Raw genomic sequence first — 24,121 nt, 5'->3', positions numbered from 1 at the left:
CCGCGCGCTCAACTTGTCTCGCAACAAATTTCGGGGTTGCAAGTTGAGAAAAATTGTTGCAAAAAGTAGAACTTGTTTCTACTTTGTGCAAAATGTTGCTGCAACTTGCAACACCGAAATTTGTTGCGAGACAAGTTGAGCGCGCGGTAGAAATACGGGCAACAACTCGTTCAACTGGCAACGCAACAATGTTGTGCGACAAGTTGCGGGTTTTTGTATCACGTATTTCGCCGCCTTAACACACAAGTTTTACTGAACAAAAAGCGCTTTCTTTGCATATTTTTAACGGCTACTGTGACAGCGTGACAGCTAGACAACGTGGCAAAATTTGGAAATTAGGACATGGTACACGACGAAGTTATTTTCATTAAATTAAAACACTTTTAATGTGGCCGTCACATTGGCTTACAAGCTTCTGTCCACCAAGATGGCTGCCGCGAAATGAACACTACGCCAACACTTTAAAAAATATGGCAGCTGTCAATAAATGCTATCTAAATTTACTCCAATTTCACATTTACGTGCTTCTTAAGTTCCTTGTGTAAATGCAATTCATCCTGTTGTGTGACAGATGTTTTTATACTTTTCGAGGAAAATGATCAGACATCCAGCTTTCGAAATGTCAAATCTTCAAACCAACGCAGACTAAAGCCTGAAAGACTTAAAACTTTGAACGAACCTTACCATTGCTTATACAAATAACGTGTTAAAAGGAAAGTGTATAAGACTAAAACGTAGTATTGTAAAACAAAAGCAAACGCGAATTTCTTTCGACACTCCCGTGAAAACTGCTCTGTGAAAGTGTAAATTCAGAAGTGTAAACTAGCGGCGATGTTGTCGCGGCGATATCGCAGAGGTTTGGAACATGTTCGAAACTTCTGCTACTTCGCATCAAAAGTCACCCTGCTTCATGAAAACAGTAATTTTGTAAACTAAGGGCGCGGAAGAAACGAACCTGAATTATTTACAGAAGAAGAGGTTGTTGAAACCTTGGTTTCGTAAAGGTTCATCATCATCATTATCATCATCATCATTTATTATCCATTTTAAAGTTAAGATATAACGGTAGTATTGATTATGGTAAGGCGAGGAGACCTTCAGGAAACCACCAGTCTTGTAGGGGAGGCCAGTTCAGTTATTAATTTGTTAGGAATTTATGTGGAATTGATTAATTTTGTGGAAGCGAACTCTTCGTGATAAAAGAAGGTTTGTCGGTGTAAAGCCTGCGTTCAGCCGTCTCCCTCGCGTGCAGTGAAGAAAAGAGCAAACCTTGAGCAAACTTTCGCGAGCGTTTACTTTTCCGTAATTAGTTTACTGAAACACGCAGCCTAATTAAAAAGATGCGATCATGAGAGGGGTGGTGCCTAGTCGATCTAAATTTTTTGCTACAGAGCGAGGATCCCAAGTATTCTGCTTCTTGAAAGTGATTTTGTGGCTACCCTCTTGTGCATGGGGTATTTATACTGCAAGCGGTGATGGTGTAGCATTTGTGATGTGGCAACTTTGTTTCAGAAACATAATTGATAAAACATGGCGATAAACAATTGGAAATTTCTAATTCGACAGTAAACGTGGCGGCAAAAAGGAATTTCGATTGCAAACGTATCTTCTGTAAAATACGTTTGACAGAGGCGCAAAACTGGCCTTGAACACTGCGGCCAAAGACTTGCGTTTAAGAATGAACGGTTTTACATGGCGTAATAGTTTAAAGACTTAAATATATCGAAGACAATTTGCAACTTGCAAGCAACTAATTGTTTGGAAAACATATCAAATGTGCAATCTCCGAAACAGGGTTGGTTTTTATAAAGAACTGAGTAAGCTCTTTGAAGCCATGGCTGCTGTTGCACAGGTCGAACAATTTAACGAGTAGTATTGGTTGTTAAAACTTTAAAAATGTCGAATCATGCAAATCTGTTAAAAGGTAAGCGGTAGATTAGAAAATGTGATGGTAAATGGCAATATGAAAGACGTTTGGATGCAGAGGACTACACGACGAAGAATAAAACTACTTGGCGTGTCTGTTGCCGTATCTCTTGTTCAAGAAATACTCGTACCAGACGTCACTTCAAGTGTAAATAAACTAAATTGATTGCAAGGATAATACTATGGCAAAAGGACGAAATTTATTGGCCAATATTCAGTGATTATTTCAACTAGCAAAGATAGTCTTCTTCAGGGCCAGTACTATAATGTTGGCTGTCAAAGACACTGACACATATTACTTAACATAAAGCGCATTCTCTGCTTATTTTTACTACTCGCTGTGACAGCGCGACAGCTAAACAACGTGGCAAAAATTTAGAAACTAGAGCGTGGTACACAACGAAGTTATTTTCGTAAAATTTAAACACTTTTTTCTGTGGCCGTCACGTTGGCGTACAGTTTCCGTCCACCAAGATGGCTGCCGCCAAATGAACACTACGCCAACACTTTAAACAAATGGCAGCTTACCATAAATGCTATCTAAATTTACTCCAATTTCACCTTTTACGTGCTTCTTAAGTTCCTTGTGTAAATGCAATTCATCCTGTTGTGTGATAGATGTTTTTTTATACAATTTAAGGAAAATAATATGGCCGCCAGCTTTCGAAATGTCAGCTGCTTCAAACCAACGCAGACAAAAAGCCTAAAACTTTGAACGAACGTTACCATTGCTTAAACAAATAACGTGTTAAAAGGAAAGTGTATAAGACTAAAACGTAGTATTGTAAAACAAAAGCAAACGCGAATTTCTTTCGACACTCCCGTGAAAACTGCTCTGTGAAAGTTGTTTATAATTAAACTTTTGATGACGTCGTATGGGCTCACTATAAGGAAGTGTCCGTGGTACCTGTTCAAGGTTGTTATACCTTGTAAATTGATCCATAGAAAATTATTCTCTCGATTTTATTTTGTTTTTTGTTTTGAGAATAAATCCTTAATTACAAAAAGCGGGATTAGAAGATTTTATATTAGTATTTCTTTTATTATCATTCAAACTGTCGCAACATTTTTCTAGCCTGTGTACAGCTGTTCCGCTCCCCTCAGGGACGGCTGTACACAAGCTACATTTTTCAGGAACACAAAAATCGAACGGATGTGCTTAGCGTATGTAATTATTAATTAATCAGTCAACTAATTGTTAATCATTATTTGCACTTAGATCGTCAAATATTCCATGCCTTTTCGGTTTATCTTAAATAAAACATGACATCTAACAGTTCCTGCATCGGCGTTATCACGATTTGGTTGAAAACATGACAATAAAATGGATTTGAAAATAAACACTTTTAACAGCTTGCCCGAAGACGAACGCACCCTTTCTCTGTCACAAAATTATATTTTGCTTTAGGTTTGGCATAGTTGCACCACTTATCAAATATTTCTCTGTTGAAGAGGGAAACAGGCACAGTAAAAAAATTCTGTAATTTCCTTCAGGCAAGTGTGCGATTATTCAATAAATCGCACAGTAAGTGAACCATTACGAATGCAAATAAACGTGATGGCAATACATGAAGAGCACCTAAAGGCCCGTTTATACGGCCGGTTTTTAATGTGATTTTTGTCGCGCCTTTCGATGTAATGAAAATCAGAAGTGTAAACTAGCGGACTGCTTCATGAAAACAGTAATTTTGTAAACTAAGGGCGCCGAAGAAACGAACCTGAATTATTTACAGAAGAAGAGGTTGTTGAAACCTTGGTTTCGTAAAGGTTCATCATCATCATTATCATCATCATCATCATTTATTAGCCATTTTAAAATTGAGATATAACGGTAGTATTGATTATGGTAAGGCGAGAAGACCTCCAGGAAACCACCAGTCTTATAGAGGAGGCCAGCTCAGTTATTAATTTGTTAGAAATTTATGTGGAATTGAGTAATTTTGTGGAAGCGAATTTTTCGTAATAAAAGAAGGTTTGTGGGTGTAAAGCCTGCGTTCAGCCGTCTCCCCCGCGTGCAGTAAAGAAAAGAGCAAACTTTAAGCAAACTTTCGCGAGCGTTTACTTTTCCGTAATTAGTTTACTGAAACACGCAGCCTAATTAAAAAAGATGCGATCATGAGAGGGGTTATGCCTAGTCGATCTAAATTTTTTGCTACAGAGAGGATCCCAAGTATCCTGCTTCTTGAAAGTGATTTTGTGGCTACTCCCTTGTGCATGGGTTATTTATACTGCAAGCGGTGATGGTGTAGCATTTGTGATGTGGCAACTTTGTTTCAGAAACATAATTGATAAAACATGGCGATAAACAATTGGAAATTTCTAATTCGACAGTAAACGTGGCGGTAAAAAGGAATTTCGATTGCAAACGTATCTTCTGTAAAATACGTATGACAGAGGCGCAAAACTGGCCTTGAACACTGCGGCCAAAGACTTGCGTTTAAGAATGAACGGTTTTACATGGCGTAATAGTTTAAAGACTTAAATATATCGAAGACAATTTGCAACTTGCAAGCAACTAATTGTTTGGAAAACATATCAAATGTGCAATCTCCGAAACAGGGTTTGTTTTATAAAGAAGTAAGCTCTTTGAAACCATGGCTGCTGTTGTACAGGTCGAACAATTTAACGAGTAGTATTAGCTGTTAAAACTTTAAAAAGTTCGAATCGTGCAAAATCTGTTAAAACGTAACCATGGAAGCGGTAGATTCGATAATGTGACGGTAAATGGTTTAACCATAACACTGCTTGTAGGAAATGTGAGCCAATAAGAAAGAGGTTTGGATGCAGAGGCCGGACCACGCAACAAAGAATAAAACTACTTGGCGTGTCTGTTGCCGGATGTCTTGACTCAGGAAAAACTCCTACCAGACATCACGTCAAGTGTAAATAAACTTAGTTAATTGCAAGGATAATACTACGGCAAAAGAACAAAATTTATTGGCCAATATTTCAACTAGTAGAGATAGTCTTCTTCAGGGCTAGTACTATAGTGTTGGCTGTCACAGATAACACACACGTATTACTGAACAAAAAACGCATTCTTCGCTTATTTTTACTTGCTGTGACAGCGTGACAGCTAATAACAATGTGGCAACATTTGGAAACCAGGGCACTGTACATCGCGAAGTTATTTTCGGAAAATTAAAACACTTTTTACGTGGCCGTCACATTGGCGAACAATCTTCTGTCCACCAAGATGGCGGCCGCCAAATGAACACTACGCCAACACTTTGAAAAATATAGCAGCTGTCAATAAATTCTATCTATATTTACTTCAATTTCACATTTACGTGCTTCTTAAGTTCCTTGTGTAAATGCAATTTATCCTGTCGTGCGATAGATGTTTTTTTATACTATTTAAGGAAAATGATATGGCAGCCAGCTTTCGAAATGTCAGCTGCTTCAAACCAACGCAGACAAAAAGCCTAAAACTTTAAACGAACGTTACCATTGCTTATACAAATAACGTGTTAAAAGGAAAGCGTATAAGACTAAAACGTAGTATTGTGAAACAAAAGCAAACGCGAATTTCTTTCGACACTCCCGTGAAAACTGCTCTGTGAAAGTTGTTTATAATTAAACTTTTGATGACGTCATACGAGCTCACTATAAGGAAGTGTCGGTGGTACCTGTTCAAGGTTGTCATACCTTGTAAATTGATCCATAGAAAATTATTCTCGCGATGTTATTTTGTTTTTTATTTTGAGAATAAGTCCTTAATACAAAGAGCGGGATTAGAAGATTTTATATTAGTATTTCTTTTATTATCATTCAAACTGTCGCAACATTTTTCTAGCCTGTGTACAGCCGTTCCGCTCCCCTCAGGGTGTACACAGGCTACATTTTTCAGGAACACAAAAATCGAACGGATGTGCTTAGCGTATGTAATTATTAATTAATCAGTCAACTAATTGTTAATCATTATTTGCACTTAGATCGTCAAATATTCCATACCTTTTCGGTTTATCTTAAATAAAACATGACATCTAACAGTTCCTGCATCGGCGTTATCACGTTTTGGCTGATCGAAACATGACATTTAAATGGCTTTGAAAATAGACACTTTTAACAGCTTGCTCGAAGACAAATGCACCCTTTCTCTGTCACAAAATAATATTTTGCTTTAGTTTTGGCAGAGTTGCACCACTTTCTGTCGCGGAGGAAAACAGGCACAATGAAAAAAAATTCTGTAATGCCCTTCAAACAAGTGTGCGATAATTCACTAAATCGCACAGTAAATGAATGCAAATAAATGTCATGGCAAAAGGCCTGTTTATACGGCCGAGTTTTGATGCGATTTTTTTCGCGCTTTTCAGTACAACCAGCGACGATTTTGTCGTCGCAGAGGTTTGGAACATGTTAGAAACCTCTTAACACTACATAATGAAATGTTCTGCTGGTACCTGTATAATTAACTGTGATCGAAAATTGAGTCAAAACTAGGACATAAATTACGTTTTTTTAGAATAAGTCTTTGCTACAAAAAGCGGGATTAGGAAATTTTATAATAATACTTCATTTGTTATCATTCAAACTTTCGGAACATTTGTCGGATCACCAAAATTGAACGGACGTGCTGAATTGTATGTAATTATTAATTAATTAATAATGGTAATAGACTGAGTGGAGTCCATGGTCGTCCGGTGATACCGGACGACCGCGAGCGGGGTCCGATGTTCACGTCGGACGACGTCCTGTACAATTATCACTGTAACAATTGAGAGCCTGGTTGATAGTCTTTATGAATATTGAAAACATACAGTCCAACATGCACAACACAGCGCGCGCAAGACGCGTACTGTCCAATTACATAGGCATGACGCGTAAACTTCCTATTACACTGTCCAATTACAGATGACGCGTACACTGTCCTATTAGTGCTCAATCGGGCTGCTGATAACCAATCATGTTCGATAATTTTGTTATAGTTTTGATTAATCAATTAATTGTTAATCATTATTTGCACTTAGATCGTGCAGATATTCCATGCCTTTTCGGTTTATCTAAAATAAAACATGACATCTAACAGTTCCTGCCTCGGTGTTATTACGGTTTGGATGAAAACAAGACATTTAAATGGCTTTGAAAATAAACACTTTTAACAGCTTGCCCGAAGACAAATGCACCCTTTCTCTGTCACGAAATAATATCTTGCTTTAGGTTTGGCAGAGTTTGCACCATTTTTTAAATATTTCTCTGTCGGAGTGGGAAACAGAGTGGGAAACAGAGACAATGGAAAAAAGTTCTGTAATTTTCTTCAAACAAGTGTGCAGCTATTCACTAAATTGCACAGTAAGTGAACCCATTACGAATGGAAATAATTGTGATGGCAATACGCGAAAAGCACCTAAACACACCTAAAGGCCCGTTTATACGGTCGATTTTTAATGCAATTTTTGTCGCGCTCGAGCTCGCAGTGAAAATCGCAAGTGTAAACCAGCGGCGATATTGTCGCCGCGATATCGCAGAATAAGTTTGGAACATGTTCGAAACTTCTGCTACTTCGCATTAAAATCACCTGTGTAAACGTACCTTAATATGACTACCTAATTAACTGCTTCAAGAAAACAGTTATTTTGTAAACTAAGGGCGCTGAAGAAACGAACCTGAATTATTTACAAAAAACAGGTTGTTGAAACCTTGGTTTCGTCAAGATAAAGTGAACTGCTCGAGATAAAAAAAAGGTTTGTGGAAGCGTGCAGCCTTCTCCTACGCGTGCACGCAGGCTGCATGTGGGTCCAGAGCTTGTGTAGATTTAGGTGTCATGTAGGGGCTTTGTGATGTGTACACAATTAGACGTCTAAAAAAGAAACTCCTTATATATTGAAGGAAAAAAAGGAACTCTTGTTTCGAGTCTACTGATTACATGGAATTGTCCTTATTCCAATCGGTAAATGAAGCCCAAGAGAGTTTGTGTGAATTTCGGTCTCTGCGACTGAAGGTGATGTCGCACGAAACTATTTTTTAAGATCTTTTAAAGACGATTTTTTTTAAATGCAACATTGTTGCGTTAAAAAGAAAGCAATATCGTGTGACATGGCATGCTGGGCGATTTTTAACGCAACATCAGTTTTGTTTTGTTGGTGCAGCATGTTGCAGGTTATTAAACTGTTGTCAAAAGTCTGCAATATTGTGGTAGGAAATTTTTAACGTTTGCGTTGAAAAATGACGCGTGTGACATAACGTTAATGTAAACAGTGTTGCGTTGAAAGGTGTTCCGTGTATAAAACATGGATAAAAATCGTCCTTAAAAGTCGTCTTGTGGCTTAACTGAAAAGCCCACTTTGAGTTTCTATATATTATTGAAGAATAGTTTACGAGAAAATTTGGACCCTCCTGTACTGACCAAAATAACGGATTGTCACTCTATAATTATTATATATGCAAAGTTTGCCAATATTAGCCTCTGGAAAAGTGTTCAAACTGTCCGTTAAAAGGCAGAAGTTTCCCTGTTTTTTTTTTTTTACGTAGAGTTTGTGTGAAATTAGTTTTCTTGGCTTAGAAAACGGGATCTGTTAGTAATAAGGATGTCTCCTGATTAAAGAAGTAAAATTATTGTTTATATTAATTTTGGTCTCTCCCGCACCGCCGTAGCGGCCATTGCTAGGTACATATTGACAGGTCCAAGTGGAACCATAGTTCGACTGTTATAAACTTGCAAAAAATGACCACACGGAGTCAGAAAACTCTGTAAATTACGATATAATACTGACTACGGGCAAACACCTACCTAAGTAGCAAAACACCAGGTCTTGTGTTATCTATAACGATAAAAAAAATATCTTACTTTAGTTGCAAGAACCCGAATTGAAAGAGATTATTAAAAAGAACAGCATAGCTTTTCATCAGTGCGCCAGAAGGCGCAGAAGGTCGTCACAGCATAGCATGTATATCTTGTCTATTTTCAGGCTTTCAACTTAAAATATAGAAACGCCCTTAGACTCAAAATTCTTAAAGGAATTTTGGCCTTACAGACTTATTTCTTACAGTTAACTGAATAATGTTTGTTTACGAAAACGAAGGCGTTAAAGTTTTCTAAAATTCAAACGGGAAGTCACGATTCTAAGGAAAATTCTACTTTCTAACACAGCATTCGTATATTTCTTCCATGGAAACTAATATTGTATAAATCTCTCGAGATATGCAGCTTGTACCGCGAAAATTTCCCCGCAAATTACTTACGATCTAAAATGACTATTTTAAAAATTATGTCTGGCATATATAGCTGGCATGCCGTGCGTTGCATTGAACGTATGTTTGATGCAAAGTTTGAGCTCGACCGCAAGGAATTCAGTCTTTTAAAAACAATAAATAGAGGTCAACAAATAACACTTACCGAAATTACTAGAAATCTAACGAGAAATGAAGCCATGTTGGAAGCACACACGATCAAATCGCTGGAAGATCCAAAACTTTCTAGTTCCGTAGTCAGTTTGAGGCAAGTTTCCAAATTAATTAAACCATTTGCTTACTGCTTGGTCCGAGTTCAACGTATTCTTTGCAAAGAGGAAAATACATATGCAAATTTGCTGCTTATAATAGCAATACAAGCTGGCAGGGTTTCTGAATATTACCGAACGACTTTGTTTTAATTGAGGTGTTCTTTTTTCTGTTTCGCCGACGCGGCGGATATTTATCATAAAATTGTACTTGTATTGCTTGGAGACATGCCAGGGTATTTTAATACTAGGACCTCTTGTCTTTGAAGATTTAAAAGGATTTCGTGAACGAGAAAGTCATATCGTGGCTTTCTTAAGAGCAGGTATTACGGATAAGTAGCACTTTTGCAGATTAAATTGTCCATCAACAAACAAAACATCACCAGAGGATATATGACCCATATATGAGCTTTTTAGTTGATTACTTTCCGTCAAAATTTACATGTTTCACCGAGACCATGGCGGCAGGAAGGTTCTAGACAACTGCTAAGACCAATTAATTTTTATTGAAAAAAAAAATGTTTGTTTTCTTTTTCTCAATACAGAAAAATATTATCAAATTTAAGACTTCAAGCAATTAGTAAAGTACATATACAGTTTCTGCTGTTACATTGTCTGTTGAATAAACTATAAAGCTTATGCCACGAAAGACTTTTGCTGAGGGTTTCACTAATGCTCAGTTGGAAGCAATACCTCTCCGGCGCGTATTTGGCGAATAATGATTGAAATTTAATTATTGAAAGCTAGAATCAACATCGCACTGGCGCACGATGTATATAATACTAATAGAATATCATATTCTCTTAAGTATCCTTAATGTTCAAATATGCATAACAAATCGTTAAGAAAAGGTTAAAATCCCCTAAAGATACAAGATAAATGATTCAAATTAACGAAAAGTCAATTAGTACTTCTGTAAACTTTGCTTTTAGAGCCCTTTCCATTCCCGATTCAAAGGAAATCATAGATCAGCGCTTTAATCTGGTACTGTCAGAAATGGTTATGCTACGCTGACTAAGGCGCCGTGATCTAACCTTTAAGTCTGCTTGTGAATGAAACCCTAATTATTATGAGTGACCATTCAAAAAGAAAGCTATTGAAAAGATATTTTACATTGTGCTGTTTATTTTCAATGTTTACAAATACAATATGAACTGAATTTCTTTCAAATTTGACCTTGGTCATTTTAGCAGTACAAGGGTTAAACAAGCTGTTTTAAAATTGTTCGTGCATTTGCGGTTTCATTGGGAGGGACATTCCTAAAGCGAACATAAAATCTTGATTGCTAATTGTATTCCAGGGAAATCTAGGGTTCAATATTGGAGCTTTTGCTTCGTAAACAAGCAAGCTTTAACTTTGATTTAAGACTCCCAAAATTGTCCTTGCCCTTTTCATCAATAGGAAGTGTATTCCACTTTTTGTACAGCGCTCTTAAAATAACGATCAACAATTACAAAACGGATGTTATTCTCAGAAACATTCCAATATCGAGCTTTGGCAACAAGTGAGGTTTTCTTTATTAAGTAGGTAAATGTATAGGTTTAAGATGTTCTTTTTTATAAATGAGAGCTAAGACTGCTCCACACGGTGCAACAAACGTGAAAATCACGTAAGATTATTTTAGATTTCACTCTGGGAAAATGACTTGAGATTCTAGTATTGCGGATGTATTGAGATGGCGGCATAAATGTTTAGCTCGTTTCAATCAAATATAAACGGGAGACATAAAGGTTGGTTTTCACAATCGCCGTAAGTGTAAGCATTAGCATAAATATACTTTTTTTGTTTTCCCCACTGTTAATCACAGTGGCGTAAACAGAAGCATAACATATTAAAGGGACCATGTCACGGATTTTAACAGATTTTTAAACAGCCAAAATTTATATTTGTGTGGTAGGAAACTTAAAAATAATAGTCCATTTTATAAACAATTGCTATTTTAGAGCACTAAAACTGTTTTAAAGCATGTTTGGCTGCGGATGGCTCGGATGGAGATGGATTGCAATTTGAAAACGTTAGCCATCGTCTACAAGTTGTTTCTGCGCGCCTTCAAAAAAAAATCGATATTTATAGCTGAAGTTTGATTTCTATCCCCAAAATAAAGGCCATATCTTCAGCTAAATGTTTAAAGATAATGTTTTTCATGGGTAAAGTTGCCTACCACTTAACAGTTTAGACCAAAAATCTGCGAAATCCCCGTGACATACTCCCTTTAAAGTATCCAAAAGAAACACAAAACGGTTCGTTCTTTTTTCGCTTATGCTGCAATGTTTCCTCAATGATCGACGTCAAGGAAAAGAGAACGAGTGCGTTTTTTTATGCTTGTACTTGTTCTTTGTCGCTAGGCAATTTTTGAATTTATTAGACGCAAGTTCCTTGTGAGTAAAACCAACCTTAAGTTCGTATTCTCAGTATTCCAATAGGTAATCATTGGGACAGTGAAAAGTAAAGAAGTAAAGTGACAGACACAGTTTAAACCTGCTCAGTGATGTGACCGTATTAGAAGAACTCAACAGACTAGACAAGCACATGCTTTCTAGAAGCGACCATTGCGAAACATCGAAACATGTTTCAGTATCAGATCAATAAGAGTCTGTAGCATTAGCAGTTAAGAGTCCTCGCGATAAATGCTTGGATGATATGGATGTGTCTGATATGTCTGATATTGTAGACGGAAAACTGAAGCTCTCCGTGAGTTGATCTAGTACCCTGATTTTCATAACACTGTAGTTCTGGTAGTTCACGTACGATAAAAGGCACCGAGTGTCTGTGTTTGTCAGCTTGTGCTTTTATGCTTATCGCACGTGTGAACGTATTCTCCTTACCCCTATTGATGTATTGATTGTTGTAGCTTATTTAGGGCCAACACTGATTTATTGTTATAAGCCAATGAGTCTTGAAACTATAAAATTAGCATTAAGAGTAAGAACCGTTTTCGTTTTTTTAAAGCGATTACGTGTAACTAACGACGTCATCGCTTTATACAGGCAGCCGATCGGCAGGATCTTTTATTTTGTTGTCTGTTTCTCGCAATCGAACAGAATTCAAGTTTAACTTTTAATTCAAAAAACCGCCGCATAGAACACAAGAGCAAACTGCTCCAGTCCAGTTAGAATGGAACAGTACAATGTGTAAACGAAAGAGACTAATTTTATTTGATGGGATCTATTAGATTTAGTAGACAGAAATTTCTCATTGTTATAATATACAGGGCCGCTGTGAACAAGAGACCGTTTGACCTTTCTCGTAGCTTTTAACTCCGGCGTATCTATGTCGTGTATCAGAAGTCACGCTAAAATATAACGAAATCTTTGTGGAGACAACATAGGGGAATCTAAAAAAAATTAAAATATTTCTGTAAAAGAAAATATTACTGTTATCAGAAGTACATAATCCATAGATTATGTACTTCTGTACATAATCCATAGATTATGTACTTCTGCTGTTATGCAATTAAGCAAATCTACGAAAAGAAAGGAATTTTTAACTCTGTATCCTTGGCCTGTAAATTCATAACTACTGTATTTATTTGAATTCCATCAGATCCCAACTATGCTATTTACACAATCACTACCATTTCTTCTTAGGTTATCACACACAAGGTGTCAGCTACTTTTATTTACGTTAAGGTTTTGACAAATTTCCTCAAAATTATGTAAGTCCCCTTGTGAAACGTCATCGCTTCTGCATGCTTTGCATGCCATTTATTTACAATGTTTACACAGGCCTCACTTTAGCGCAGCAAAACACTCCGATTTAACTGCTGTGAATCTGAAAAAAAGAAAAGCATTTCAAAACTCACTTCCAAGACCGTAGCCTGGAAACGTGCTCTCTTCTAGGGATGAGACAAAGGCTTTTTACTTCTACATGCAACCAGTTTCAAAAAGAGTTTAAACTTTTTTGGCTACGAATGTCATTTTACACATTCTCACATTGATACCTTGTGTCTCCCCACTCCCCCTGATCAATATTTTCTAAATTCCAGAATTTAAGGGGAGGGGTTCAGAATAAAAATTATTTGTTTATTTTTCCTACGAGGGCAAGTTCGTTTTTAAGAAAAGAGTGAGAGAGTCTTTTTACAAGTTTAAAACTAGTTTTAGACTCTACGTGTACAAAATAAGTGATTGATTGATTGATTGATTGATTGATTGATTGATTGATTGACTGGGGCGCGCGAAGCAAGCAAGAAAGCGCCGCCCATTCTTTTCCTCGTAATCTCCAGAAAAGAAATTAAATACAGGTAGAATGCTTTTATCAATGTAGGAGCAGATCATTAAATGATAATTGAAGCAAGCTAAATCTCAATTGATGTGACAATTATCTTAGAAAGATAAATATCGGTTTGAAGTTCTTGTCTTGGTAAAGTGAAAGACAAGACTAGAAGCCATGTTGCCTTCCAAAAATCACTTTAAAGAGCCAGCTTATAGAAGTCCTTGTAACAAGGGATTTATTATTCTTCGAAGTGTACTTAAACGTCCTCTGCAACCCGAACTAACATATGTACCACAGTTAAGTCAATGTGGTTTATTGTTGTATCAAGAGGTAAACAATGACAATGACACTTGTATTTTCTATTTACATCATGACTACGAAACGCTAACAATTTCACTATTTAAGTGTTTTTTAAAAAACAAGAAAATAGGTAAAGGTTGTTAAAAAAGGTAAAAGTTTTACCTCCTTTGAGTAACTCGAAAATTCATTGAACCTCTTCATCAATAATTACAGAAACCTCTTTCACGTACTTGGTCCCCGTTTACAGACAAATTCATAAAAAAACCGTTACGTTTCACACACGGACAATCGCATCGCTCTAAATGTTATACCTCACTACATGTAATAAGACCTCGTGTTACCTCAAAAAATTAACTAAATTCTTTTTTGGAATGGATAACGTTACACCGTGCAGAACGGCCGGAAACTTTCATAAACACAGTGATGAAAATATTAGCTAATCGCAATTAATTATAGGTGTTTTTCCAAAGGAAAAGGAAATTATTTAGATTTGGAAAACAATTTATTTTCATTTAATAAGTGTTGCTGGCATGAAAAACGGTCACCACTAAATTTTCTCAATTAATTTATAATTACAAGAAATCTTACAAGTATTTGGTTTTTTCTTTCAACTGAAAGTAGCAATTGGCCATTCTGCACAATGAAAATGTGTATTCCGTCTCTCCACTGAACTAAATACTAGTTAACGCTTTTATTAAAAAGTAAAAATGTTTAATATAACGTTACAACGTTACATTGGCTCACGCGTTAGCTATTGGAAACGGAACTTGAACTCTGAGACTGTGTAACTCACTTAAATTATTATAACCGTGCAAAATTTGATGTCCTTCTCAGAAGTAGTAAATCTTTTACAATATCGACTCTATATTGACTATTCTTCCATTTATTCCTTTTTTGGATTGTCTTTTAAGTTACAATCTACAGTACTTTAGACCAGCTAAAGCTGACGCTTAGATACTAAGAGTTCTATTATACATCTTGCACTTTAAACTTTTGTATAGACGTACGTTTTCTTTAAATAAAAAACCTTTAACATCTTACCGTTATGGATTGTATACTGAACTAAAGAGTTTCATGTGCCGCTGCACCTTCTGATAGATAATTAGAGCAATCTCTTTTTACAAGAAAGACTTGCAACGATTAGAAAATTGCAGATAACGAATTGTATAGTGTTACTCTTCGTAACCTTTTCTGTCAAACCCTGGCGTTTAAGTAGGCGTTAGCATGCATGTCCAATGTTGTGAAAAGTACGAGCATAATGTGGTCAGTTTTCGGTGAACTCTATGACTGCTTAATAATCTCGTGCAACTACGGCAGCAGCTTACATTCCTTGTAAATAAAATACAAATATAAAACGACCCCTCCAATAAGGTTTCTCATTAAAGAATACTACTCTTTCAGTGACAATAAGTAAAGTGAAGTGACTAAGTATTTAATAGACGATACTATCCATTTCATCCAACCTATATATCTCCGTGGTATGAGCCAGGGTAGTTCTTAGTTAAGTTAGTTACGCTACGCTGACGAGGGCAGATAAGGCCAGAACAACTCCTCTGGGTCCTCTCTGGCTGAAAGGAATGAGTCTCTTGGTTTGTATATTTACACTGTCACTAACATAAGTAGGAAAGTAGAGAAGTTATTTATTGGAAGCTGTAGGGTTGAAGCCCTTATTTTTGTTGCTAGAAGCCATCCACGTGCACTATCGACTTGTTAAGTGTTGTTGCGACTTGTTAAGTTTCATGTTCGTTTTCAATAAACTTCTTGGCTGGAAGGGATGACATCTAGAACCTTGTAGTTTCTGTGATGGTTGTTTGTAGTTATCGGCCTTCCATATGGTAGGTCGCCATTTCATGCCTTTCCCCTTGACCTCTTGCATTGTCATTTTCATCTGGCGAACTTTGACCTGCTTCACCATCGCCGCTAATGATCCCGACCTTGCTTGATCTCTTTCTCCTTATCCTGCAACGAAACATAGAAATATAAAACACAATCAGTAAATGCGAATCAACAAGTTCTTTGAAGTTGCTTTTGCAATAAAAGTTAACGCAAGTAAAATATAACTAAACAAATATATAACTAAACAAATAATTTCGGGTGGAGCAAGTCGTTCTGTTTGTTGAGCTTTGGCTTCAGGAGTCTTATAAAAAACGTCTTAAAAATCAAACAGTCAAGCTTTCTCTGGTACTAGAACCAAAACCACCGCTTTTACTATATTTACACATGTAATTTTATGTTAACACCGAACTAAAGAATGACCGTTGAACGGTCGAAACGTCGTTCATTACTTACGTTAACGTTTGTTGCAAAATCAGTAAATGGTGGCAGAATACCGTCAGTATACTGAACAATAATTATAATTATACGGTTATACGGTCAAAAGAACAAATGCCAAATTTAGTAAACTTTTCAACCAGAAACTAGAGACAAGTCATTTCTATTTCATTTTGTCGTCAATAGTTTACCAATAAGTTTGCTAACTGTTAACGCGGGCGAAGACAAGTACTACGAAACAATCATGTCAATATGACGTCATGGCGGCAAGTCTTGTTGCTTAGCAACTTTGTGACCAAAAACGCGGGCTCATTTAATTTTTAGAGACGAAATTTCGCCATTTAATGATTCTCGTTCCTCCCGACTGTATATTTGAAATGAAAATGTGTTAACTTACACTAACACGACGACAACAATGATGATAACAATGACCACAACTCCGACAACGACTCCAATCACAATCCACTTCCAGTCGTCACTCTTCTCCGTGGTGCTAATGGTGGCTGGTTGAGTTGTAGGTTGCGAGGTCGTTACATTGGTAGCATTGGCGGGTGGGCCTGTTGTGGTGGGCACGTATGTCTTCGTTATTTCAGAAATGGGAACTCCGAACACCGTCTGGAGTTCTGATTTTGCGTTATTCACCACTTGTACGAGAGCGGCTGCAGGGATAACTCCACTGCTCTGGAGGAATGACGGCAGTAAAATGTAGAACGCGACCCGCAAAAAGGAGTTCTCTTCCACCGGGAAGCCTGGTAGCAAGTGAACGTTGTCGGCAGTGATAATCTGTGTAGCTCGCCTGTGAGAAAAAGAAAGTATCTTTAGACATGAACTTGTGCTTCCTGTAAGGGATGGACAACTTCTATCTGACCTTTTGAAACTTTGATTGCTATCCACAGCACATATCTTACCCCCCCTAAGCTTTGAAACTCTGGTCTCAAAGATGGCGAGAAGCCAGTCGAATGTTGAGAGATTCGTTAGAACAATACATGAGAATTGCAAACTTATTATACCTTCTCCTTTTGCTTGTTATTCCACACTGAGTTTTATTCTGCTGACAGAAATCGTCTGCATTTTTGGCGCATGTTTCCCTGAACTGTTTGTCCACTGCTGCGGTGTACTGCAAAATTGTGAAAAATTAGAAGTGTCAGTAAATGAGTCTGACTTGCTTGATTATAAAACCGTAGTGTGTGAACTCTTTCAATTACACTTCGAAAATACTTGTCAAGAAAGCTATCTTTAGAAGCTTAGTATTTTATGGTCTCATTTACCTGTGATTTCGTCATATTTGCCAGCCGAATTTCCACTGAATTCTGAATCTCGTTAGTTGATGCATCCTTTGGTGCTGGTACAGTTGGGTCAGGTGGTTTCTCGCCTGGTAAGAGAGCTAGAACATGGAAACACAGGCGTTAGGTTACGTATTACTTGAATTAATGAACTTGCAGAAAGAGTGTCCCCAGCTAGTGTTAGAATGCAACAAATAAAGTCTTGCTGCGCCATGGTTCAAACTCTGTCACATCTACACAAAGAATAATAGTGAAACGAATGGGTTCTTTTGTGTGCATTCTTATTGGCTTTTTACAAACGTGCTTTTTCATACTGAATTGCTCATTTGACACGAGTGGGTTTGATTGGCTCATTACTATTGAAGTGGGTTCTGATTGGCTCTATGAATTCTAGGTTTTAGTTTGATGTCACTGCTCCAGAGATGTTGTTGTATTATTTTATTTCACAGGAAATGATAAGAGCCATTTTCACTTGAGTGTCGAAAGTAAATTGCGTTTGCTTTGGTTTTGTATGACTACACTTAGTCATTGGTTTAAAAATCTCACGCCGCTTTCTCAGCCAATCAAAAGTAAAAGTAAAACGTACCAATCATGACTCGCTCGCGCACGTTTTCCTGAGCTTCGTGCCAGCTACATGTATTTGGTTTGAGTTTTGATTGGTTCAGTGGCTTATTTGCGTCCTTTGTTATTGGCCAAAGTGATTACTTTGGTTTTGGTTTTGCGACACTCAACTGTAAAAGGCTCTAAGTAAATGTTGTGTTCTCTCACCTTGGCAAGTGTTGTTGATGTAGTACAATCCATTCTGGCATTCACATGTGTAGTTACCGGGAATGTTAACACAAACGCGGAACTGTCCAGGACAGCTGTACAAGTTTGAGTCCAAGCATTCATTGATATCTACAAAAAGAAAATCAAAAGTGTTATACTAAACCATCAATCCATTGACACTTCATCAAGTCTAACAGATCGTACGGATTTTTAAGTTCCCTTATGTCTTATGTAGTGCATTGGACTTGTGTTCTTAGGTGAATAACGTTTCTTTCACAGTGCCTTTATCTGCTCGTGTTTGGGGTTTATGGGTACCATAAACAGGCTGTGACGTGGTTACCTACGATAGACGAACATTTTACCGTTACCTTTTGCTTTAATTTGTTTTTGCTTTACGCCATTTGTGATGTCTAGAATGATTTGCATTTTTCCAATCAGTCATTGATTGTCTAAACTAAGTTGTATTGATCAATAGTGATCAAACGCCGGTACGCGAGAGCTCCAATCAAATCTAAATTACAAAAAAAAATCAATATAGGGAGTGCGTTGCTTTACAGCACTCGGAGAGGCGATGTACCCGATCATGTACTGGAAGTAGGAAATATGCAAACAAGCTGACCCGGTCTTGTCCCAAATTTGAATGTTACTCACATTAAAAAAAAAAAAAACAAACGACCCATTTTGCTGGGCTACCATCGAGGCTGTCTATTGTGTGAATGTGATCGTCGACCTGTAGCTATGACCGATAACGACTCATGTTATTACCTGTACATGTGAAACCATCAGCGTCCAGTGTGAATCCAGGATAACACTGGCAGTGGTATCCTCCAACCGTATTATTACACGTCTGCGTGCACTTCACGCCATCAATCTGACACTCGTCAATATCTATAACGGAAAAGGAACTTTTACTGAGACAGTCTTTAATTCAGAGCTTAACTATAGGTATTCCTACGCCTGGATCTCAGTAATCCAGTCCCTAAACTCTCCCTTCTGCGCGTTATATATAAGTTGCGCCCAGGCGTGAGAAGAGAGAGTCCACGATAACGGGAGTATTGCTTTAAGAGATTCTCCACGTCTCGGACTAAACAGTCCAGTGCCTGAACTCTCCCTTCCCAGTCAGGGTTGCACCTAGGCGCAATAAGAGAGAGTCCAGGAAAAGTGAAACCTGACTAGGGACTAGACTAAGAACATCCCAAAAAAAAATTAAATTCGAGCTCAGATGAGCTAAGAATTGTGAATGCAACGTCGGAATAGATTTTATGTGCACTTCATGAAAAAAGCAAGTAAAATTTTTCGAAAGTTGTAGGTATCTTTAAAGAAATGAAAGTGTCTCAAAGTTACTTACCATTACATGTTTCGCCGTCATTGTAAAGTTCAAATCCAGCATTACAGTCACAAACTTGGCTGTTGTCTTGATTTATGAAACACACTTGGCTACAATCATTGCTCGATGGACATGCGGTGATGGCTGCAGGAAGAAGATTGGCATTTCTTAGAGAAAACGGTTATTTTACAAGTAAGACAATGGTTGTCCATACTGTAACACGAGCATGTCCTTCTAACCTTGATTTAAAATTTCTAATTTAAATTCACTCGCATATAATAAACATTGAAGGTTTGTTTCAAAGGAGTACACACACGTTATACAACATGTATTTGAGTAACATCCTTCCAATACGTTGTTCTAATTCTCCTATAACCTGAATTGTACTGAATTTTTATTTATTATCATTTTGCGAGGGCCACACGTTGATGAATTTTTATCACTGGGATGTGTTTCACATTCTTTAAAGTTGTTTATTACCTATAAGGACACCTTCTTTTCTGTTTTGCTGAAATGTTAAACTCTTTTTCAAAGCAAAACGTTTCACACGGTTTTGTCTTGAGATATTTCGAGAACGCACTTTTCATGGCTGTGTAGCTCGGTCGCCAGTTTTACCCACTTCTTTAAACGCGGAAAGAAAGTGAATTTAACCCTTTGGAGAGTAAAAGTTTTTAAACAACGGCGCAGTTGCAAGGTAACCTCATCTCTTCCGGTTTTGAGTAGATTACCACTTACTTAATTGTTGTGAATGAAAGAGAGTCGTAGATTGATTACAAATAACTAGTCTTACACTGAGGCCCCCTAACTTACGTTTGCAGCTTTTAGGGTCGTTTGGATCAACCTCGAAGAACTCATTACAGTAGCAGCTGTAGCTTCCATCCGTGTTGTTACACTGATGCATACAATCGCTTGTGGGTTCACATTCGTTGATATCTGAGGAGACAAAATGAAGAATAAGTTTGGCGGAGTACAACCCAGTAAATTTGCAACACTACTTATGAGCTGCCCCTGCCCCTCCAAATCTTAGAACTACTTTTTAAAATGGCAAAGAATGACAACGAACAGATAAATTTGTAACAATAGAAACAAAACTCAGATGAAAGATCCCCCGGGCTGAATGTACCGCTTAATAGCTTTCATTTGATGGTCACACGCTAGAGGTTCTGCCAGAGAATAAAAAAAGGCAGAACCAATTTGTACAGCATATTAAACAGTACCACATGAAAGTACTGCTCAGAGCTTTCATCTGAATGGCCATCACTTACTACTGTTTCATGCACAGGTTTTCTTATGTGCGCTTAACTGTCCTTATACTTGTGTGCGCGTGGTATTTGCCCCATTCGTGCGCGCTAGATAATCGTTTTTCGCCGGAAAATAAATGACTGGTTTAAGTCCAAACGTACTTACCATCACAGCTATGGCCATTGTCGTTTAACGTGAAACCAGGATTACATTGACAGATAAAGGAGCCAGGGTTGTTAACACATTCCTGCTGACAGTTGTGTAATGAGCTGTTTTGGCACTCATTGATGTCTGAAAAAGAAAGAAAAGAAAAATATAGTTTTCTTAGCATTCAAACCATTTTTTGGTACTAGTGGCACGGGTTTTGTTCTATTTCGTTACAAGATATAAAGTTTTCTTTGGAATCACAGAGTAATCATTTTTGTTATGGAGTCGCTGCTAACACTGCTCACGTCAATGAAACTTGCTAAAAAATGGGATTGATATTCTTTTAAGGCCCAGGTTGCTCAAAGGATAGATAACGCCGAACAAATCACTATAAAGCGTAAATATTTTTGTCAACTCTTCTCCACTAGGTAACGAATGATGCGGCGGATAGCGTAATATGCAGTATCCACCCTTTGAGAACGTCACGTCGGCCAATCATACAGTCAAGTAAATAACAGTATTGCACGACGCGTGCATGAGAATACCTTACAATCCAAGATTTATCTCTCATAGCATACTCATACGGGACTTACCACTGCATTGGGTGCCGTCTCCAGAATACCCGGAGGGACAAGGTCCACAAGTAAAGCCTGAAGTACCAGCCGGAGCTGGTTGATCCGTGCAGTTGACACCCCTGAAACACGGATTTCCATTGAAACTGCAAGCATCGATGTCGCTTTCACAGAACCTGCCTGTGTATCCCGCGGAGCATGTGCAGCCCTGGACTATGAATTTACTGTCGTCGTTTAATTCATCTCCCAACTCTGGAGCGACACATTGGCCGCCATTTCTGCAGCCACACATCTTGACGGTAGGTGTGGAAATCACGGACGCGTTGAACTTGTCTGTTGCTATGAATGTGAACTTAACCTGAAGAATGAGATAACGTAATGTTGTTACTATCATGAACGTAAAAACAAATCTCATCAAGTCTAGTAAAGCACACAGAAAGTACGTATGGACCTTAACAAAATTATCCCAAGGTGGTAGGAAACCTTATATTTGAAGTTTCGTAAGGGTAGAAAAAAAAATTAAAGAGGTTGTGATAATACAAAAAGGAAGGTCTGCTAAGATTGGAGAAGATAGAGACGAATACACCGATCTAAAAATTGGTTTAAATTTTAAAATATGCGCTTTCCATGGCGAAGCGCATTTCAGGAGGTCGGTTACGAACCAAGTCATGATCAATTGAAATAAATTGATTTTAAGTTTGGTTGGTTTTATGTGCGCTACACGTGGTTCTTTCAAAAAAAGCCTGAAATAAAAACAACAATAATAGAAACATAATTTAAGAGAAGAGTAAAAAGTGCATTTTTACTTTGTCAGAAGATGTCACATTCCATGTGAAGTTAAGGAGATTTCCCGCAGAACTCAAACTTGCTTCTTGCGGCTTGTTAAGGACGTCGAGAGTAAACGAGTTGTTGTCTGTGGCAGTGACGTTGACGAACACGATTTCTCCAAAATTGGCCTCAATCATTGTTGGAACGTAAGTAAACCTTGGAGGGAAATTTTCTGCAGATCAACAGAAAAAAAATCAAGTTACATAGTTCATCTATCATATTGACAATACTGAAGCTTGACTGATGACTAAACCGTTTGTATTGTTTTTCAAACTTGATGCCTTCGCATTTGTGCGGCGGTCTTTGCAGTAGAAAGGGGCATTTTTGAGTGATTCAGTGATCATGTTACACGGGATAGACACCTTATTTTGCTTCAGGGTTGTGGCATGGCCACTTTGTCAGATGAAGACATTTGATCTAAGAAAATGGGAAGAAAATGATCTTTATTTTAGGCCACATTTGTTCAAAGGAAGGATAACCGGCTAACACCCAGATAAATAACTATCCAGTGGATAGCGTAGTTTTTTGTCAACTCTTATCCACTGGATAGCAATTTCAGCCTCTTTAAACAACTAGACCCAGCTAGACATAGGTCAGAAAAGGGACTTGGGGTTCTAGTTCCCCTGGGTAACGCCTTACCGAGCGCTTCGTTCTCTTTTACCAACTGGACGTTCACATCTTTGCTGTTGGTTCCTATGGAAACATCGTTGGTAGATGCAGCATCAAACAAACAGACCACGTCATCACCACAGGCTAGGTAGGCAGCATCCCTGGTTGCATTATCCGCCCATTTAATGTTTTCCACAAACATGGGCTTGAAGCTTGCATTGGCGAAGGTGGAAACGTTTTCATTCGGTCCGTACGTGAAAAGGGACTCTGCGTCTGTTATTTGCCCTAAAAATAATAACAAAAAAATAAGATGTTGTGCAATGGCATGTAACTAGTATGAATTACGTGGTCTGGATGTCTTTAATGAGCTCAATATGTATTATTAAAAACTAGCAATGGTATATTGCAATTCCTGCGTTTTGATTGGTTAACAGGGAATGGTATATGAGCTCATTTACCATTGACCACAAGTATGGTAGCCGATACACGACAATAAAAACAGCTGGGGAGCTCAAATATTGCAAGTTTTTGGGCGTTTTAAATAAAACAATTATTCCACTCACGCTTGTTGGATATATCTACCATCTCATATCCAATGCGCGCTCGTGGAATAATTGTTAAATATAACATTGTGGAAAGATGTGATGGTATATGTCAAGCATGGTACTAATGCCAGATATGCTGTACAAGTAAAAAGTAATCCATGCCACTACAGTACTTGAAACCTCTCAGGATGAAAAGTGGATTTTTGTGCATTATCATGGTCCCTTATATAGCAAAGGTTTCTTTTAACTAAGGCACTTACAGTTCAAACCAAAATCATTGTGAATTTGACTGGAACTCAAACTTGACGAAAGGACAGTTCCATTTGGCAATGTAAAGTCATCATCCGGATTGTCGTTAAAAGTTCCAAGCAGTCCCTTGGTCTTGTCGAAATATATGTCATCCAAGGTCACCACAAACGTCATCAAGCCTTTGTCCTCGCAGAACTCCACACGAGATCCAGACTGGAACCCAACTTCAACACATTTATCAGTTTTTCTGGCGGCCGTTAAGTTGCCTCCAATGTCCTTGCTGTCACTGGTCAAGTCGTTGTACCCAGCGTACAATGTGCCATCAATATACAGCTCCAAACCACCTGCACATCAAGATCAAACAGACAGTTTGTCTTTGAGTTTTCAGTCGATTATATTTATA

The 24,121-nt window shown here is 37.8% G+C and overlaps 2 protein-coding genes across 2 annotated transcripts in view; both read right to left on the bottom strand.

Moving 5' to 3' along the window:
* Positions 1–9,539, bottom strand: part of LOC144634311 (uncharacterized) — a 37,288-nt gene extending 27,749 nt beyond the window's left edge. The window contains exons 1-2 of the mRNA XM_078493227.1: positions 9,263–9,539; positions 8,657–8,687 (exon numbers count right to left, since the gene is read on the bottom strand). Of these exons, the coding sequence (XP_078349353.1) occupies positions 8,657–8,687; positions 9,263–9,298 (67 nt within the window). The 5' untranslated portion in view covers positions 9,299–9,539. The remainder of the gene's footprint in view (positions 1–8,656; positions 8,688–9,262) is intronic.
* A 4,247-nt stretch (positions 9,540–13,786) lies between these two features.
* Positions 13,787–24,121, bottom strand: part of LOC144634310 (mucin-like protein) — a 36,978-nt gene continuing 26,643 nt past the window's right edge. The window contains exons 22-34 of the mRNA XM_078493225.1: positions 23,730–24,062; positions 22,955–23,209; positions 22,294–22,487; positions 21,509–21,845; positions 20,934–21,059; positions 20,337–20,459; positions 19,548–19,670; positions 18,965–19,087; positions 18,200–18,328; positions 17,417–17,532; positions 17,159–17,265; positions 16,546–16,944; positions 13,787–15,836 (exon numbers count right to left, since the gene is read on the bottom strand). Of these exons, the coding sequence (XP_078349351.1) occupies positions 15,695–15,836; positions 16,546–16,944; positions 17,159–17,265; positions 17,417–17,532; positions 18,200–18,328; positions 18,965–19,087; positions 19,548–19,670; positions 20,337–20,459; positions 20,934–21,059; positions 21,509–21,845; positions 22,294–22,487; positions 22,955–23,209; positions 23,730–24,062 (2,507 nt within the window). The 3' untranslated portion in view covers positions 13,787–15,694. The remainder of the gene's footprint in view (positions 15,837–16,545; positions 16,945–17,158; positions 17,266–17,416; positions 17,533–18,199; positions 18,329–18,964; positions 19,088–19,547; positions 19,671–20,336; positions 20,460–20,933; positions 21,060–21,508; positions 21,846–22,293; positions 22,488–22,954; positions 23,210–23,729; positions 24,063–24,121) is intronic.

This window comes from Oculina patagonica, chromosome 13 (genome assembly GCF_052425735.1).
Source record: "Oculina patagonica isolate OP01 chromosome 13, crgOcupat, whole genome shotgun sequence".
Classification (NCBI taxonomy): Eukaryota; Metazoa; Cnidaria; class Anthozoa; order Scleractinia; family Oculinidae; genus Oculina; species Oculina patagonica.
The sequence above is the reverse complement of the archived record's forward strand: the minus strand, read 5'-3'. Positions and strand labels throughout refer to the sequence as shown.